Here is an 18,787-nt window from a genome sequence, read left to right as displayed (position 1 = left end):
AACTTTTCAGCAGCTGAGAATGGTGGTGCCTGTTTGTAATGACAACACCTGGAAGGCTGAGGCAGGAAGACTATCTAGCACTCCAAGACAGCCTGGCTACAGAAAGCAAGTTAGAACCGAAGCTGCAAAGGTAATGCAATAGTAATCAGGCAGGAGAAACATGACTCTCTTAACTGACAAATAACATGGCACTAAAGATACCGAAAGAAACATTGTCATACTCAGGCACTGGTTGCAAATGAAAAGGACACAGGATGGGCGTATTCTCAATCTGTGAAGAAAATGTTCCTGAGTTTCGGCTTAGTTCTCCAGAATCACAAGATCCCCGGCAGGTAGTCTGGCCTCGGCATGGAAGCTTCTTAGGCTGCACTCTAAGTGGGGAGAGCTTTCCTGCTTTCTGTAGGTCACCACCACCAGGATTTGGTGCATTCTGTATTGCACTATTATTCCAAAAAGGAAACAAAATAATAATTTACAAGTGACAGAAACTTTAGCTTTAAAAAATTCATATCAACACTATCTGAAAGTGAAGTCCAGAGAATATATACATTTAACCTGATGTTAGGTGTATTTTCTATTATAAAAGAGAACAAGAATAAGGTAGGATAGTGGCACACACCTGTGATCCGAGTGCCTGGAAGGCAAGAGGGCTGACAGGAATTCAAGGCTAACCTTGGCCACACAGTAAGATACTGTCTCAACTCTCTCAACCACCCGATACTGAAGCAGTTTACGTTTGGTAAAAGCATAATCCTAAATACCTTATATAATCACACACCTCTTTCCCTATGCAGATCAGAGATCCACCCTGCCTCTGCCTCCTGAGTACTGGGATTAAAGGCACACCTAGCATAATCTTTTTTTTCCCCTTTGGGTTTTTTTGAGACAAGGTTTCTCTTGTATTTCTGGCTGTCCTGGACTCACTTTGTAGTATAGGCTGGCCTTGAACTCACAGCAATCGCCTGTTTCTGCCTCCCCAATGCTGGGATTAAAGGTTAAGTGCCACCATGCCTGGTGCATAATCATTTTTTATGTGTTCTATGCCACTGTGAAAAACTTTGAGCAAGTACAATATATATTTTTCACATAAGAACATACAGTTTTAATACATGGTACTGAATCTCTCATGAGTTAGGATAAATTTCATATTATTCCACTACTTTAAGGAATATAAAAAGAAGACTGATGGCAGAGACAGACAGCTTCTCTAGTCTGCCCTTTCAGTGGAAGGAAAACAAAGCTTTAGTAAACTCAGCATTTTCAACCACTAGTTAAATATGAATCTTTAGATTTGCTCTAAAAGGTAAGCAAACTAAAAATCAGAAAGAAACTGCAGCTGCCTATGACGGTGCACGCCTATGATCCCATCACCTGGGAAGAGGAGGCAGGGGTCTGACACCAGCCTGGGAGGGGGTGGCAAGAGCAAGAGAGCGCGTGCATGTGCTCAAGGGGGGAAGGGGGGAGGAAGAAGAGGAGGAGGAGGAGGAGGAGGAGGAGGAGGAGGAGGAGGAGGAAGAGAACAAACTTAATTCAGATACTCATTCTGAAAAGCAAATTATAAGTTACTTTTATCAAACACTGTAACAGAAATATACAAATATGAAAATAGCTTTAGACTCAGAAGAAGTACAGAAAATTACACTAATCCATGAATCCCTCTGGTTTTTCTTAATGTAGTGGTCAGTTCTGAGCACAAGAGGCTGCTTTGCTCTGGGCTACCTCCACACTACCCACTCCACATGTCTGTATTACCATTTACTGAAGTCAATCTGTAAAGAATGGTCAACTGTGAGATCTGTCGGACAGGCAGGGTGGACTTTCTTAGGATCACCTCCAAGAGTTTTCACCGCCTCTCTCATAGCAGCAAAATCCACCATTGCTGGTATTCCACTAAAAAATAAAGAACAGTCAAATTACAGGTCTCATTGCTTAATATTCACTTGTCTCCATTTTTAAAAAACTAGTTTGTATTTATTTCTGACAATGTGCTTATGATATGAAGTTATACATATTGCTTGGTTTAATGAGAATTAAAACTGAATAATATCTGAGACCTTCAGTGGTCAGGAGGAGAACTGCCAGAAACAACCGAAGAGAAGACTTCGGAGGTATAAGAGAACACCAGAACGGGCTGCACAATTCTCTCGAGGCCCTTCCCCAGCTCTTGCATATCTCAAAGCTATTCATAATAGCCTTTACCATTTTGCATGTATCCACCTGAACATGTGTATGTAAAACAAACATGTACCAAATGTCAATATTCTTCATATCAAGGACAAGGCAAATAGGACACATTAACGATTACAGAACAGAAACATATGCATTACGCAGCAACGTGTTGGAGATACCACATATCAGTGGCACATAAGGCAGGCTTGTATGAGTGGGTCAGGGGGACGTTCCCCAACATTTAGTTAAAGATCCATGCTTCCATAAATAACCCATATGCAGCCAGAACAGAAAGGGTCAGTCTTTCAGGGTACTGTAAAGAATCTACATTTTATTCTGTGATGGAAGGAATGACTGATATGGCTTAAGAGTTTTAACCAAGTCATCCCATACGTGGGATTCCACCTGTGGGAGCGAGGCCATCGAGTTAGAGACGGCTGCACTTGCAATACAAGTAACGTAAAAAGATGCTGTTACTCACGTAAAATCTTGAAGAACGACACGAGCAGGGAAAAAGGGCACTTCAACATTGTTTTGTTTGGTTTTCCAATCCAAAATGTTCATAACATCTTCCCTTTTCATTAAAAATCCATCACAATTTCGTACAGCAGCTTCCAATAGGACCCGTATTGAATAAGGCAGAATATCTGATTCAAGATAAAATATTACTATAAACAAGAGAACAGTCATAGCTACACACTGCAAAAATTACAATAGCAAGATTCCCAATATAAAAATATATGGGAAAAAACCCGGAGTATCAACTAAATACAATAATGAAGACAGCCCTATTGTCCCAGTTAGTGTTTTTATTTTTTTAAAGGAACAATCAGCAGAGGGAGAGGTGATCTATAAAGTGAAAGTTTTTTAAAAAAATATTTATTTACTTATTATTATGTATACAGTGTTCTGCCTGCATGTAACACCGGCATGCCAGAAGGGGGCATCAGACCACATTACAGATGGTTGTGAGCCACCATGTGGTTGCTGGGGATTGAACTCAGAACCTCTGGAAGAGCAGTCAGTGTTCTTAACCTCTAAGCCATCTCTCAAGCCCCGCCCCATCCCCGCCCCCATGAACTTGGCACAGCCTGGAGTAATCAATTGAGGAACTGCCTACATCAGATTAGCCTGTAGGTAAATGTTGGGGAACATCTAGATTGTCAACTGCCCAGCCGACTGTGGGCAGTGCCATCTCCAGGCAGGAGAAGAAAGTGAGCCAGAGTACATGCAAGAAAGAAAGTGCTTCCCTCAACGGCTTCTGCTTCAAGCTGCTGCTTAAGTTCCGGCCCTCAAATATAGGCTGTGACCTAGAAATGTAAGATGAACTAAACCCTTTCTTCCTGTATGTTACTTTGGGGCTTGGCATTTGTCACAGCAACAGAATAAAATTCGAACACCTATTACACATTCAAATGCAGGCAGCAAGCAGTGACCGGGACAGAGGGTGAGGCTACATAATCTGAAAGCCTGACTCCAGTGACACACTTCCACCAGCAATGCTGCGCCACCTCCCTAAAATGTGGTACAACTGAGAACCAAGTGTTAAATTAAATAACCTGAGCCTATGGGAGACACTTCTCAATCAAACCACCACCACGCGCATAAAATAATACATAGAGCCAAGAGGAAGGAGCCAAATCAATATAATTTTGAACAGTGTGAAACGATACAGATGTCTGCTCATGGACTAAACAAACCAAGTACCAGAAACACATTAGCACCCAGGATCACCTGGGGCTTTCTGTGTGGGCACAGTAGAGCTGGACAATGATGTAGCAATGCTTCAAAATTCCAAGTCCAAATTATTTTCAATCCTGAAATCTATACACAGGCAAACAATCAACTACATCTATTTTATTCTCCAAGTATCATGCTCTCTTAAGAAGCTCAATGGAAGATGTGTTCTACAAAACAAGTGTAAACAGAAATTAGAAAACCCTGAAATCTACGAAGCAGTCTCCAACACAGGGGGAAGGGTTAAGAGATTCAGAACAGTGGCCGACAGAGACAGTGAAACCAGGGTCACTCAATGGAGCAGAAGATGAAGGCACCCGTACTGCTAAGAAAAGGAGTGTGGGGGAAATGACAGATTACTTGATTATCCCATCAGGAGTACAGACTTTCTGGAGACCAGGCATACTAATTATGGATAAGGACAGAAAACTTAGGAAGCTGAAAAGGGCAAGCATTAACTCCAGACAGAAAGCCTCCCCAGACCCCTCTTCTATCATCCCATCTAAAACACCAATCCTGGCGTTCTATTATCTCCAGGCTGAAACAGTGCCTCCTTGAAGGAAAATAGAGCTGAAAGGAAATGCCTTGAATTAAGAAAGACTTTTTAGGAGCTGGAGAGATGGTTCAGTGGTTAAGACACAAATGAAAGATATATTCACAGCCTGGCTTGTGATGCCGTGGGACACAGACGTGGATGACAATGTGAGTACAACAGAAGCAAAGAAGCTGAGTAATAAAGCTACTTATCCCTTCTTGAAACCAAAGCTGCATAAGCTGAGGCATAAGCACGGTGGTTTGAATAGGTATGGCCCACATAGACCCATGGGTTTGAATGCTTAGTCTATAGGGAGTGGCACTACGAGGAGGTGTGGCTTTGTTGGAGGAAGTGTCACTGTTGGGGTGGGCTTTGAAGTCATGCCCAGTGTAGCACACAGCCTCCTCCTGCTGCCTGCAGATCAAGATGTAGACCTCTCAGCTCTTCTTTAGCACCACGTTTGCCTGGACACTGCCATGCTTCCCACTATGATGATAGTGGACTAAACCTCTGAAACTGTAAGCCAGCCCCAATTAAATATTTTCCTTTGTAAGAGTTGCCTTGGAGCTAGGCATGGTGGGGCACGCCTTTAATCCCAGCACTCAGGGAGACAGAAGCAGGCAGATCTCTTTGAGTTCAAGGCCAGCCTGGTCTACAAAGAGTCCAGAACAGCCAAGGATACACAGAGAAACCCTGCCTCGAAAAAACAAACAAACAAACAAACAACAAAGAAAGAAAGAAGGAAGAGTTGCCTTGGTCATAGTGTCTCTCCACATCAATAAAACCCAAACTAAGACAATAAAGAAAATCAGAGCATCATAGATATACTAACATAAACCATGAAGCACACTAACACACTGTTATAGTTCAGTCCCATGCACAACAGTCCCTGAACGCAATCAAGAAAGGACTGCCAGTACTGAAGGAACTGGACTAGTGAGTGGCAGTGTGTGATGCTCAGCTCACTGGGCCTGATAAAATTGTGTACACAGATAGTTAAGGAATGAAGTTTTAGTGGCTTTGCTGAGCTGTTTTGGGGAAACAATGGATAGAAATATGTTAAGTAAAATCATATATACATATGTATGTATAATACACACACACACACACACACACACACACACACACACACACACACACACTCCATTACATGACATTAAGAGTCTTAAAGTTTTGAAAAAAGAACATCACAAAGAACAGTAAAATCAGCAGTTACAGAGTTTTTAAAAACCCTACGTGGATGGAAAAATGAATGTCCAGAAGCCATTATTATTTAAAAATATGCCAAGAGCAGGTTATCTCCTTATAAGCTGCTGGTCAGACAGGCCCAAGCCATAAAAGCTATCACCACTCCTGTTGGTTACAGCCAGTAGATAAGTCCTTGTTGCTGCCTTAACTGCAGCATATGAAGAAACGAAGCTGGAACTGAAACAAATGCTCCTTCTCCGTATCTGGCCCTACGTAGGCTACTGTGGAAATTGTCACTGATAGACCTGCTGGGGTGTGTACCCTGAGCACTGTACATCCAATATGCCTCTAGTAAACAGTGGTACTGGCTGCCACTGATTTCTGATTTGATTTAAAGCCTACTCTATAAGAAAGAGCTCATGTTAGGTCTGTAGGCCAGGACAAAGACCTGTGGCTGCGGAGGCTACATGCCCTGGTGGGGAGGCTGCTGCTATGGCTTTTTAAACAGATGTTATATGCCTGTCAGACGGCCTTCTAGCATTTGTATTTACTGCTGTATTTACGCTTGTTGTCAGCTGTAGAGGGTGTCCTTTTCAACTTTTTGCAGTGGGTGGTGGTTACTGTAGGGACTCAACCAGTCAAACTGCAGGGTAACTATTCCAACAGCATAGTGGCCCCAATGCTAAGCTAGAAACAGGAGAAAATGAGACCACCCAAGACCCAGGAAATATTGCTACGGGGGGGGGGGGGGTGTTAGAGCTGAAAGAAGATAGAATGTTATGAAGCTGTATCCTTCATGTTCAAACATGTAAAGAGGGGGAGGCTCAGAAGACTATGGAAGGGAACTAAATTTCTAGGAGTCACAAGGCCCTTCCTATAAGCAGTAAACAACCGCTGAGAGAGAGGAGACTTCGATAGAGCAGCTTTTATGAACATTCCATGTCCCTATGAGTAACTCAAATACACCCCCTACCCCTTTACCTCTGTTCACCAAACACGACCAGAGTGGAACTGTCTCTTTGGTCTGTTGCCAGTGCCCTATCTGGAGTGAAGAGGCATTTGTTTACGTTTCCCCAGGAAAAGTCACACAACACTTAGTTTTTCTGCACTTTCAGTTGGTCTGTATCATGTCTCTAATTTAAGAACTAATTGCTTGATGGGTGTGGTGCCTCCAGCACTTGGGAGTCAGATCACTTTGAGTTCGAGGCCAGTCTAGTCTACAAAGCAAGTCCAGGACAGCCAGGACTACAAGAGAAATCCTGTGTCTAAAAAACCAAAAACCAACCAAACAAAAGAACTAATTGTTCTTTTATAAACAAAATAATTAAACTGAGACATAGTTTGCATATTAATTTTTTTAGTAAATATGACAGGTTTTGGAATTAATATCATAAATAAGTTTTACAACAGTTTCATAAACTCAATAGTTTTCCTTACATAGAAGCTGCTCACACCTTCTGGGATTCTCTACCAGGAAATCTATTTTCATCTTTTCTTGACAAATGGGACAGTACAAAAAGATCTTTTGTGTCTGTCTTTTTCTTTGTCACCTAATATGTTTTTAAGGTTCATCCCTTCTATATTATGGTGGTCCCCCCCCCCCGAGACAGGGTTTCTCTGTGTGTTCCTGGCTGTCCTGGAACTCAGAGGCCCACCTGCCTCTCTGCCTCCTTAGTGCTGGGATCAAAGGCGTATGCCATGACCACCTAACTTAGGTATCTTTAATAGTTAATTTTCTTTTATTAAGTGGCACTCCATTACACACCAAAATGTGCCTCAGTCTACCAACTGGAGGATATTTAGGTTGTACAATCCTTAGGTCTTTGAACAGTGCTTCTTAAGATCACACGCTTTAGTTTTTCTTGGGTAGATAGATAAGAATACTATGTACAGGGCTCGGCAGTTAAGAGTACTGAGTTGCAGAGGAACTCAGTTCAATTCCTAGCACTCAGAGACTGTTGCTCACAATCATGTGACTCCAACTCCAAGGGATCCAACACCTTCCTCTGGCCTTCACAGGCACCAGGCACACACACGGTGCACAGACATAAATGTAGGCAAAATATCTATTTTTTTTGGCTTTTAGAGACACGGTTTCTCTGTGTAGCTTTGGCTGTCCTGGACTTGCTTTGTAGACCAGGCTGACCTCGAACTCACAGCGATCTACCTGCCTCTGCCTCCCGAGTACTGGGATTAAAGGCGTGCACCATCATGCCCAGCTCACGAACTTTTTTTTTTTTTTTTTTTTAAAAAAAGAACACTACACAAATACAATAGCTGGGTCATATGATGAATTTATGCTTAACCACTTGTTCACTGGTGGTGAGGGTTGAAACCTAGGACTTGTATGTGCTGAGCAAACACACTACCACTGAGCTACATTCCCAAAACCCTAACTTTTAAAGAAACAGTCCAACTCTCTTCCAAAGTGGTGGTATCCTTTTATATTCACCAGCAGTGAATGAGGTTTCTGTTTCTCCCTATCCTCCCTAATACTCATTTTTGTCTTTGACATGTTGTTTTGTTTTGTTCAAGACAAGGTTTCTCTGTGTAACAAGCCCTGGCTGTCCTAAACTCACTTTGTAGACCAAGCTGGCCTCGAACTCACAGAGATCCATCTGCCTCTGCCTCCTGAGTGCTGGGATTATAGGGATGTACCACAGCGCCTGGCTTTTAAATTAAGAGTTCTAATAGCCCCTCAGCAAATCAACAAAGTTAACAAATTCCTCTTGAAACAACTTTTCTTACAGACTCACACAACAGTTCTCTGTAATTTTCTCCTTAGCATGTTGCCTAAAAAGAATTTTCTATGCCTTCTAATTGACTTGCCAAGAGGCACTAATTCGCTTTGTTTCAGGCTATGCTCATGGAGATGTCTATACAGTGACTGGCCTTAAAAGCACTTCTCAACCTGTCAGTTGTAACCTCTATTTCCAAAAATATTTACAATTCATGAAAGTAGCAAAATTACATTTATAGGGGTCTGAAGAGATGGCTCAGTGATTGAGAGCATTTACTGGCTGCTTTTCCAGAGGACCTGGATTCAATTTCCAGCATCCACATGGCAGCTCGCAATTGTCTATAACTCTAGTTCCAGGAGATCCAACCCCCTCAACAGACATACATGTAGGCAAAACACCAATGCACGTAAAATAAAAAATAGCTAGGCATGGTGGCACATACCTTTAATCTCAGCACTCGGAAGGCAGAGGCAGGCAGATCTCTGTGAATTCGAGGCCAGCCTGGTCTACAAAGCGAGCTGGGACAGCTAGAACTACACGAGAAACCCTGTGTCAAAAACCAAACAATTTTAATTACAGTTATGAAGTAGCAATGAAAAGTTTTATGGCTGGAGGTCACCACAACATGAGAAGCTTTATTAAAGGGCTACAGCACCAGGAAGGTTGAGAACTACTGCTTTAGAGCAAAGAATAGATATGCTTAAAGATTCAAGTTCCATTCAATCTTAGCTTCATATAACCACGTTCAATGTCAACCTGTTAGAGGAGATCAACATAGATGTTATCTTCTTAACCAATCTTTAATGGAGTTCTTAACTAGGCTTATTCTCACACATCAGTGCTTTTTCTAGAGGGTCCTAGTTGTTCCTGTGGCTTTGATCATGCCTATCTATCCACCTTACAGCACTCTCTCCTGGGTGGGAATCTAGCTCACTCCATTGCACCAATAACCCAAAAATATTTTCTGCCTATCATCCCCGCACTCAGGAAACTGAAGCAGAATTTCCAAGTTCAAAGCTAGCATGAACTACAGTGAGACCCCTACCTCAAAACAGCAATAGAACAAAAGCTAAAACTGCGTGCTTGATGACACAAGGCAGTGACACAAAATTGTACTATTGTTTGCATGATTACCACACAAAAGACTAGTTTCACTTAAGAATGTCATTGAAGCAGAGTATTGATTTCTTAAAATTCAGCTGCTGAAATCTTTTAATCTCGGTGACAAAGCACATATGCAGCCTTACTGCTTAACATCAAAGCACAATGACTGCAATGGATGAAAAAGCTTTAAGAAAATGTGCTACCTGTAAACTGCTTAAAAAATAAACTTTAGTGGGCAGGAAAAAGAAAAAAATAATCTTTAGGAAAAGTACAGTAATTGCCTAGTGAAAAACATCAGTGATACTATTCGAGTTGAAAGTTAAATTAATTAGTCACTTTTTTCAAGAAGTTTTCACTTGAAGGAACAACTCACAAGTTATGGCTATTTAAATGTGGGCACTCAGCAGACATTTCTCAAAAACAAAATAGTAAATGGCAGGCATAGTGGCACCTGCCTTTAGTCCCAGCACTTGAGAAGCAGAGGCAAGCAAATCTCTTGAGCTCAAGGCCTGCCTGATCTACACAGTGAGTCTCAGGACAGCTACAGTGAGACCCTATTAAAAACAAACAAACAAACAAACAAACAAACAAACCCAAAACTGCCAATCATCTAGTGCTACACTGTCTGGCAATCTTTGAGTTGTTATGGTTCAGTTAGCTGTTCTGGCTGTGGTGGTCTGAATAAGAATGGCCCCCACAGGCTCATATACTTGAGTGCTTAGTCACCTGAGAGTGGCACTGTTTGAAAGGATTAGAAGAATCAGGAGTTGTGGCCTCGTTGAAGGAAGTATGTAACGGAGGGTGAGATTTATGACTTCAGAGGCCCATCCCAGACCCAGTCTCTCTGCCTACGGATCAGGATGTAGAGCTCTCAGCTACTTTTCCAGCATCACGCCTGCCTGCGTGCTGCCATGCTCCCTGCCATACGATTATGGACTAAACTTCTGACATTGTAGGCAAGCCCACAGCTAAATGCTTTTCTTTTATAAGAACTGCCTTGGTCATGGTGTCTCTTCACAGCAATAGAACACTAAGACAAAGATCTTCCAAATATATTCTACAGCTTATTAAAACAACAAAAACATAGCTGTCAATTTCACCATGGTCTTCTCAACATGAGAACTGGTGCCTCTCAGTGCCACCCAAGGGCCTCAACACTGCCAGGCCCTGTACTAAGGAGGCATCACTACAATGAAAGCCTCTTGTTCCCATGCTAGAGCCTAGACTCTACCTGGAAACTTCCTGGAGGTGTTACATGTTAAGACCTACTTTGTTCTTCAAGTCCTTACATGGCCCATAAGCTCTGAAGACTCTTGCCTCTACCATCACCTGCTCTCCTAAAGCACATGCACATCACTGACTATTGACTGCTTGGCCACATTCTTCAGAGGGTGGATTATAGTCTAGCACAATGGTTCTCAACCTCCCTAATGCTTCAACCTTTTAATACAGTTCCTCATGTTATGGCAAGCCCCAACCATACAATATTTTCATTGCTATTTCCTAACTGTAAGTTTGCTGTTGGGAACCATAATGTAAATATCTGTGCTCTTTGATCGTGTTCGGCAACCCCTGTGAAAAGGTTACTTGACCCCCAACAGGGGTCACCACCCACAGGTTATGAACTGCTGGTCTAGTACCACCAGACCTGCATCAGCTGGCTCAAACCAGCAACCTTCTTGGAATATATAGACCATATCTTCTTTAAAGAGTTCTGAGCCTCTTCCAAGTTGGGCATTTCTCTTAACTCTAGATCTCCATATAGTTTTCTGGTTTCTTTAATTAAAGTTATCATAGTTAATGATTTAAAAAAGAAAATACTGTCCTCTGGTTGTGTTCCCCCGCCCCCCTTCGAGACTGGGTTTCTCTGTGTAGCTTTGACTATCTTGGACTCCTTTGTAGACCAGGCTGGCCTTGAACTCACAGCAATGCACCTGCCTCTGCCTCCCAAGTGCTAGGATTAAAGGCGTGCACTACCACGCCCGGTACTTTCTACCTTTTGACCAGACCCCGTCTGTTCTAACATACTAATGCCCTTAAATACCTTTCTCACACATTTTCCATAGAAAACTGTGCATTCTTCAAAACAACAACGCTATGTTGGCTAGCTCTTGTTTGCCAAAAATATGTGAGTACTCAATAGATGTAAGCTGGATGAATTAAACAGGGTTTTGAGACAGACAGACGTTGCTTCTCAGTGGAATTTCTACAATTCTATGAATCTAGAAAGTTAATCTTTTAAAAAATATTGGCAATTTAAGCTAAGAAAGTATGCTAACTTGTCACACTGCTGAAATAAACTCAGGAACCATAAATATCCTCGTGAGCATTAACTTAGTAGGTGTAGGTCTAAAAGGCTAAATGGCTGTGAGCAGACTGGGCAATACAGGATTGGGGACGTGACTCAGCTGTAGCTGAATGTGCTTACCAACCACATAACCTGGGCTTGTTCTCCTGAACCACACGAACAATAGGCCTATATAATCCTAGCACTGAGGAAGTGGAGGTAGGAGGTTCAGAAGTTCAAAGTCATCTTCAGTTAAGTAAAGAGTTCAAGGCCAGCCTGAGCTGAGTAAAAACCATCCTAGGAAGGAAGAATAAAACAGCAAAAGCCTAAGCCAGGGACTGAGGTTTCTTATTTGGGATTTGGAGCTATTTACAAAGTAAGTAGACATAGAAGGCTTGTCTTCAATCAAGTGATTTAAGAAGAAAGGACAGAAATATGAAGTCTCTGGAAGAAAAAACAAAGAATACCTTCAGCACTGGGCCACTGTCTAATTTCTTAGGAGACAACCAGATTTAATTGGCCTGGGAGTTGAATACCATCATAATAAATTCTACTCTGGTTTAGCTACTGTCACTTTCTTATCATCGAAGAGTCAAGCAAAAGCCAAATTCAAACTCTTGAACGTAATGTACCAGGTTAAATGTAGAATTGTCTCTGCTATCTACAGAATCACATTAGGTAATCTTTAGAAATATTCTATGTATATACTATGGATACACACTGTAAGTAAGCTGTTTTCACCTCTTACCCAACCCTCAACCCTTTCCAGAGTCCAAGTAAAAGACAAGATTAGAGAAAACACGCCCTTTCAGAAGGATAACGGGATCAGGAAGGAAAACTGACAAATTCAGTTAAAGCAATAGGTGGAAAAGTACCCAGAGATACACAAAGAATAGTCAAAGGGTCAAACTGGGAATTATTCAAAGTTAGCACAGGGAGTTATACAGAAGAAGACAAAGGCAGATAGTAAAAAAAACAAACAGAAACGACAAGACCAGGCAGCCTCTGGATCAGACGGCTTTTGATAAGATTATACTTTTCCTCTGCTATCTTTGTATGTCTGGAAACTGTAAGTGTGTGATGGAGGTGGTAGGAACACTACTGTGTGTATTTGTATGAGTGTGTGAGTGTGTGTGTGTGTGTGTGTGTGTGTGTGTGTGTGTGTTAGAAGCCAGAGATATAGACCAATGGAATCACATTTGTCTAAAGTGTACTAAGGCTCTGTGTTCCATCTGCAGGAGGGGGGTGGAATAAGTAGAGAAAGCAAGTAACTATATTGTGTAGCCATTAAAAGCTGTAGCAAAGTACAGCTAGCCCTTTCTACTGGAACTCACACTCCCTGACTCAGAAACCAAGCAGACTTAGATAGCAGGAATACTTGTATTGAATTACATGGAAAGATGTGCATAATATATTAAGTGAAAAACAGGTCACAAAACGATACACATTGTATTTTCATTGTAAGAACATTCATGCTTTTTATATGCATATAAATATATGACTTTTGCCGGGCATGATGGCACATGTCTTTAATCCCAGCACTTAGGAGGCAGAGGCAGGAGGATCTCTATGAGTTTGAGGCCAACCTGTTTTATAGAACGAGTTCCAGGTCAGCCAGGACTGTTACAGAGGGAAACCTTGTCTAAAAAAAAAAAAAAAAAAGTGACTCTATTTCATCTGTGAAGAAGGCCTTATCTTGTTTGCAATTCTTATAGACCACAAAACTCTCCTAAAATGTTAAGTACTGATTTCTCCCAGAGACTGTAATTCATGAGTTGGTTTTCATTTTGTTTTTTTTTTTCCTAGTGCTGGGGATACAGTATATTCAGGGCTTTGTGCATGCTCTACCACTAAACTATATCCTTAGCCCTTGGTGTATGGAGACGGGTTGGCCTCGAACCCATGATCTCTTGATATTGATGTGCCATTATGCCAGGCTAACAAGGTAGGGTTATGAACATATAGTGCTAGCTATATTTCTATTTACGATGGTTAAGAAAGTAAGTAGTCTGGCAAATGCCTGTAATCTCAGCACTCAGGGAGGCAGAGGCAGGTGGATCTCTGTGAGTTCTACAAAATAAGTCCGGGACAGCCAAGACTAAGCAGAAAAACCCTGTTTTGAAAAATATACAACCTCCCCAACCAAAAAAGAAGTAAGTGGTTAGGAAGGAAAAAAGAAAAGATAGTAAGATAACCTAAAATAAAGGGCTTGAGGCTTCATACTAACTTAAATAATGCATAATTTAACCTAGCCAGTCTCTTCACTGTCTTCCCCATTACAACTGCTCTTGCTTCTCTATTTCTTCTGTGTTTATAGACCATCCTCAAGTGGATATATTTTCATAAATTTACCCATAAAAATATTTATTCTCAAGTACAAATAAACCTATCCCTATGTATAGTCTTTTATTAATCATCCAACTGGTTTAAAAAGTTCTTATATGGGTCAGGCATAGTGGTGCTGTGAGTTCAAGGCCAGCCTGATCTACAAAGTGAATCCAGGACAACCAAGGCTACAAAAAGAAATCCTGTCTCAAAAAAACATTTAAAAAAATTCTTACATGGATTGTTGGGAGATGGTTGTTGTACACCATGTATTCAGATGCTGATTTCTGTGCCTGCTCCGCTCGCCCCCATCAGGTTGAAGTCAGGGAAATGGGCATTGCCATTTATATGAAGAATCTCCTCTATCAATGTTGTGTAAAGAAGGCCAAGGCAAGACTGGGATGGCAAGTAAAAAGAGCATGTGGCTGGGAGGCAGCCAGACTAGCATAATTGGGTTAGAATAGATGAGTATTAATCCAATTACAGAACTTAAAAACTTGTTGAATACACTTGGGAGGCAGAGGCAGGTGGATCACTGTGAGTTCGAGGCCAGCCTGGTCTACAAAGTGAGTCCAGGACAGCCAAGGCTACACAGAGAAACCCTGTCTCAAAAAAACAAAACAAAGCAACCAAAAATTTGTTGAATAAATATAATAGGCCTCTGTTTCAATTATTTGGAAGCAAGGGTAGGTACTAAAAAAAGGCCATACTGATATGATAATTCAACACTGGATGAAGATGTGATGTAGCTGGCAAAGTGTTTTATTAGCATGCAAGAGGCCCTGGGTTTGACTCCTAGCACTGCCTAACAGTGGGTGGGCATCACACACCTGCAACCTCAGTACTTGGGAGATGGAGGCAGGAGCACCAGAATTTTGATTCTGGGCTACATTGTGAATTCCAGAATAGGCTGGGCTGCATATGACTCTATTTAAAAAACCAAACAAACCAAAACCCAAAACCCTTTGAGGTCAGTGTGGTGGCTTAAATTGAGAATGGCCCTCATAGGCTCATATACTTTAATACTTGGTCCCCAGTCAGTGAACTGTTTAGGAAGAATTAGCAGCTATGGCCTTGTTGGGGACAGGTTTTCAGGTTTCAAAAGACTGGAGCCAGCACTAGTCCTTCCTGAATTATGGTTGTGTCTCAACATGTGAACTTCTTAGCTACTGCACCAACACTATATCTACCTGCCTCACTGCTGCCATGATGGTTATGGAATCTAAACCTTTGAAACTTAAGCCCCAAATAAACCTTTTTCTAAAAGTTGTCTTTGTCCTGGTATCTTATCACAGCAACAGAAAAGTAACTCAACAGAATCAAGTTATTTTGAAGAAAAGAGTTTATGAAAAACCTGGTGTGTGTGTGTGTGTTGTACCTGTCTCTCCACCTTGTTTTCTGGGAGACTGGGTCTCTCACCTAGAGAGCTTGCCACTGTGGTTAGCTTAGCTGGGCAAGCGAGCCAACGGTCTGCCTGTGTCTGCCTCCGCACACCGCAGCTGGGGTTACAGACATACAGGACTACGATGAGCTCTGTGTACAGGTGCTGGAGGCGAGCTGCACTCAGCCCTCATGCTCAGGTGGCAAGCCCTTTACCCACCCAGTCATCGCCCCATGGCTTTTTTGGTAAACAACTGTCTAAAACCAATACAAAATAATATAAATGAAAGACAAAGTGTAAGAAAATAACCAACCTATCTTATCAATTTAAATTACTGCAACAGAAGGTATGAAGGCTGCTATTGCTCTAGGGAATTATTTTTTAAGAGCAATCTAATTCTAAGACAGGGACCTTCTAAGATACTAAAGCATACCTACACTGTCTCACAATGCACACCGACACATTGTACATGACAGTCTAGAATGTTTAAGTGCATAAAAATCTATAATTACTTATAAAGGAGGAAAAAAATAAGTGTTATTTAAAAAGTTCACTAGCAACCATCTTCCAAACAGGTTCTGTGTTCTCTGGTCTGCTTGGAAAAGTTACTCAACTTTTAACTAAGTCAAGAGCTGAGCTTAGCAGAGCATTCTTTCAATTCCACCATTTAGGAGGCTGAGACAGGAATGACAGACAGCTCAAGGCCAACCTGGGCCACTTATAAACCCTGTCTCAAAACAAAAGACAACTGAAAATCAAAGTTAAGACTCCATTAAAAAAAAAAGAAAGAAAAAGAAAAAGACTCCATCCATCCAATGGCCAAGAAGTTAACCACATACACTCTTGAGGATCTGGTGAAAGGTTTGATCCTGATTAGGGATGTGAAAATGTTTACCAAAGTGTCCGAGAACCACGCCTTTTATTGATTCTGTTTAAAGACGGTATAAAGAATAATCAGATGTTCTGGGCAGTGGTGTTCATGCCTTTGATCTTAGCACTTGGGAGGCAGAAGCAAGTGGATCTCTGAGTTTGAGGCCAGCCTATTCTACAGAGTAACAGGATAGCCAAGTTCTACAGAGAAACCTTGCCTTGAAAATAAAGTTAAAAAAAAAAATCAAAAAAGAAGTGGAGGAACTGACCATTAAGTCATTACAGAATATTGTTTCATTTTGTTTTTTTAATAGATTAGTTTCTTTGTGGGATAGAGAGGAAGACCGTATCATTAACTAAAAGTTGTAAAGGAGAAATCAAGATAGGGGTTTCTGTTTTCCTCATTCAGAAGTCCCAAAGGAAGCTTTGTAAATATGAAACGTGAATAGGTGTGCCTGTTGCCATGAGGTAGAAATAAAGTTAAAATATCTTCAGCTCAGCTTGACTAATGCATTATAATTACTAGAAACTAATGCCCAAGAAAAATGTAAAGCAGAATTACCATATTTGGTGCCTCCAAGTTTAGGTACATTGAAGAACTTATGTGAATTGCCACTTAATGTTTCAATCAGGTACTCAAAGGTGTATCCTGGAAGAAGAAAAGAACAAACCTTTCATCAAATACAGTTACCAAGTATCTTATCCAAAGAAAACTACCTAGATATCTACAACAGAACTTTGTAATGGAAATGTTGTATATTTGTAAGGCAGCACAGTGGCTACTAAGCACTTGACGGATGGCTGCAGTGACAGACATGCTGACTGTTCCACACTACAGAAATAGGCTAGCCTCCACCATAGTGGGGAAGTGTCAAGCAGAAAACTAGGAAGATAATTTACTAGTTTGTCCATTGAGGCTCTGTAGCCCAAAGGGGCTTAAACTCACTGGGCAGCCCAGGAGGGCCTCCAACCAGAGGTAACCATCCTCCCTCTGTGTGCTGAATGCTAGGATTATAGACATGAGCCACCATGCCCACCTAATGGCTTTTCAATCTTAAAAATACGTTAAATGTCTGGAAGGAAACAATAAGAATGATTTAAATTTTGTGCAAGCATTCAGAAAACATGGCCTGAAAATTGCTTAACTACAGAGAGAATGCTTTGAGAAAACTATTCTTAGGGTTTCAAAAGAATCAACACAATTAACATTTCAACGATAGTTAGAACACTTAAGATTTTTTAAAAAGTCGCCATCAAAATATCTAGATAAATTGGTACATTTACATTCTCCTATGAGACATGCTCATATGATTATGCCCTAATTGAACATGCCCCCACTCTCAGTGTTGTGGGAAAGGGTGAGGCAACCTTGGGGTTGAAAAAGATTCATTGTGCAGACTCATTACGTGGATGGGCGGGGACCCCTAAACATTGCTAAGATCTTCCTCCAAAACCAGAAAAGATAAGCGTAGTCCACTCGGAATGGATAGTGTTTTTCTTTTGTAGAGGGAGGTGGACGGGGGAGGAGACTGCAATAAATAATCTGGGAACCGGCTAACGTTCAGCCTCGACAGCCCATCACTCCACTTCCAGAAACAAATAAAGAGAGACTCCAGGCTGCTGAGTGCAAAGAACCAGCGGCGTGAAACCTAAACAAGGGGACCGAGGTCTTCCCAAACCTCAGTGCTCACAAAAGAGGGGAGGGCAGGGAAGATGTGGGCTTGTCCGTGCCGGAGCAGTTACTCCCGAGGACCTGCAGGCTGCCGACACATCAAGCAGTGGCCTCTGGCCAGTGGCGGAATTAGCCCCCGGCTGATGAGCGGGGAGGCCTGGCTTACGGGGCCGAGGCCCTGGGGTCGGGGAAGAATGATCAAGCCCTGAGGGCCCGGGGTGCCTCCCGGGTGACCGTAAAAAAAGAAAAGCAAGGGACACGGCGGATGGCAGGGTTAGGGCAGCGCACGCCTCCAGCACCCGGCGCTAAGGCGGCGGCCAGGAACTGACCTGCACTTGGGGAGTCCATCGCCGGAGACCATATTATCCCGCGGGGAGGGGAACGGCGGGGGAAGGTGGGGGTGGCCAGGCCGGGAAGACAGGGAGGAAGGCTGGCGGACTGGCAGGGGAAGGAGGAAGGAAGCAATCTCACGCAAACACCGCGAGAGCCGCAGAACTGGACCGGGGTCCGTGCTCGCGGGATTTGCCGGATAATTCTCGCGAGATCTTGGAACCAGCGAAACAAAGAAAGAGAGGGGGCGGAGCTAGCTGGTAGGCGGGTCTCTGCGCAGTCGGCTATTCTCCGGAGCAGCGTTGGAACGGGGTGGGGCGGAGCCCAGGCAGGCAGTATCTTTGACGACAGGACCCCATAGGGTCCGTTACTTTGTTGTAGCCCATAAATGTTCTATGAGGGTTTGAGTTCCAGCAATGTCTGCAGGGTATCTTTTGGAGGAAAGAGA

The 18,787-nt window shown here is 42.3% G+C and overlaps 1 protein-coding gene across 1 annotated transcript in view; it reads right to left on the bottom strand.

Annotated features, from left to right (window-relative positions):
• Positions 1 to 18,491, bottom strand: part of Ireb2 (iron responsive element binding protein 2) — a 47,299-nt gene extending 28,808 nt beyond the window's left edge. Inside the window, exons 1-5 of the mRNA XM_051156480.1 lie at positions 18,339 to 18,491; positions 16,900 to 16,986; positions 2,651 to 2,816; positions 1,753 to 1,890; positions 222 to 440 (exon numbers count right to left, since the gene is read on the bottom strand). Coding sequence (XP_051012437.1) covers positions 222 to 440; positions 1,753 to 1,890; positions 2,651 to 2,816; positions 16,900 to 16,986; positions 18,339 to 18,357 — 629 coding nt within the window. The 5' untranslated portion in view covers positions 18,358 to 18,491. The remainder of the gene's footprint in view (positions 1 to 221; positions 441 to 1,752; positions 1,891 to 2,650; positions 2,817 to 16,899; positions 16,987 to 18,338) is intronic.
• Between the last annotated feature and the right edge of the window lie 296 nt (positions 18,492 to 18,787).

The sequence above is a fragment of the Acomys russatus genome, chromosome 14 (assembly GCF_903995435.1).
Source record: "Acomys russatus chromosome 14, mAcoRus1.1, whole genome shotgun sequence".
Taxonomy (NCBI): Eukaryota; Metazoa; Chordata; class Mammalia; order Rodentia; family Muridae; genus Acomys; species Acomys russatus.
The sequence above is the reverse complement of the archived record's forward strand: the minus strand, read 5'-3'. Positions and strand labels throughout refer to the sequence as shown.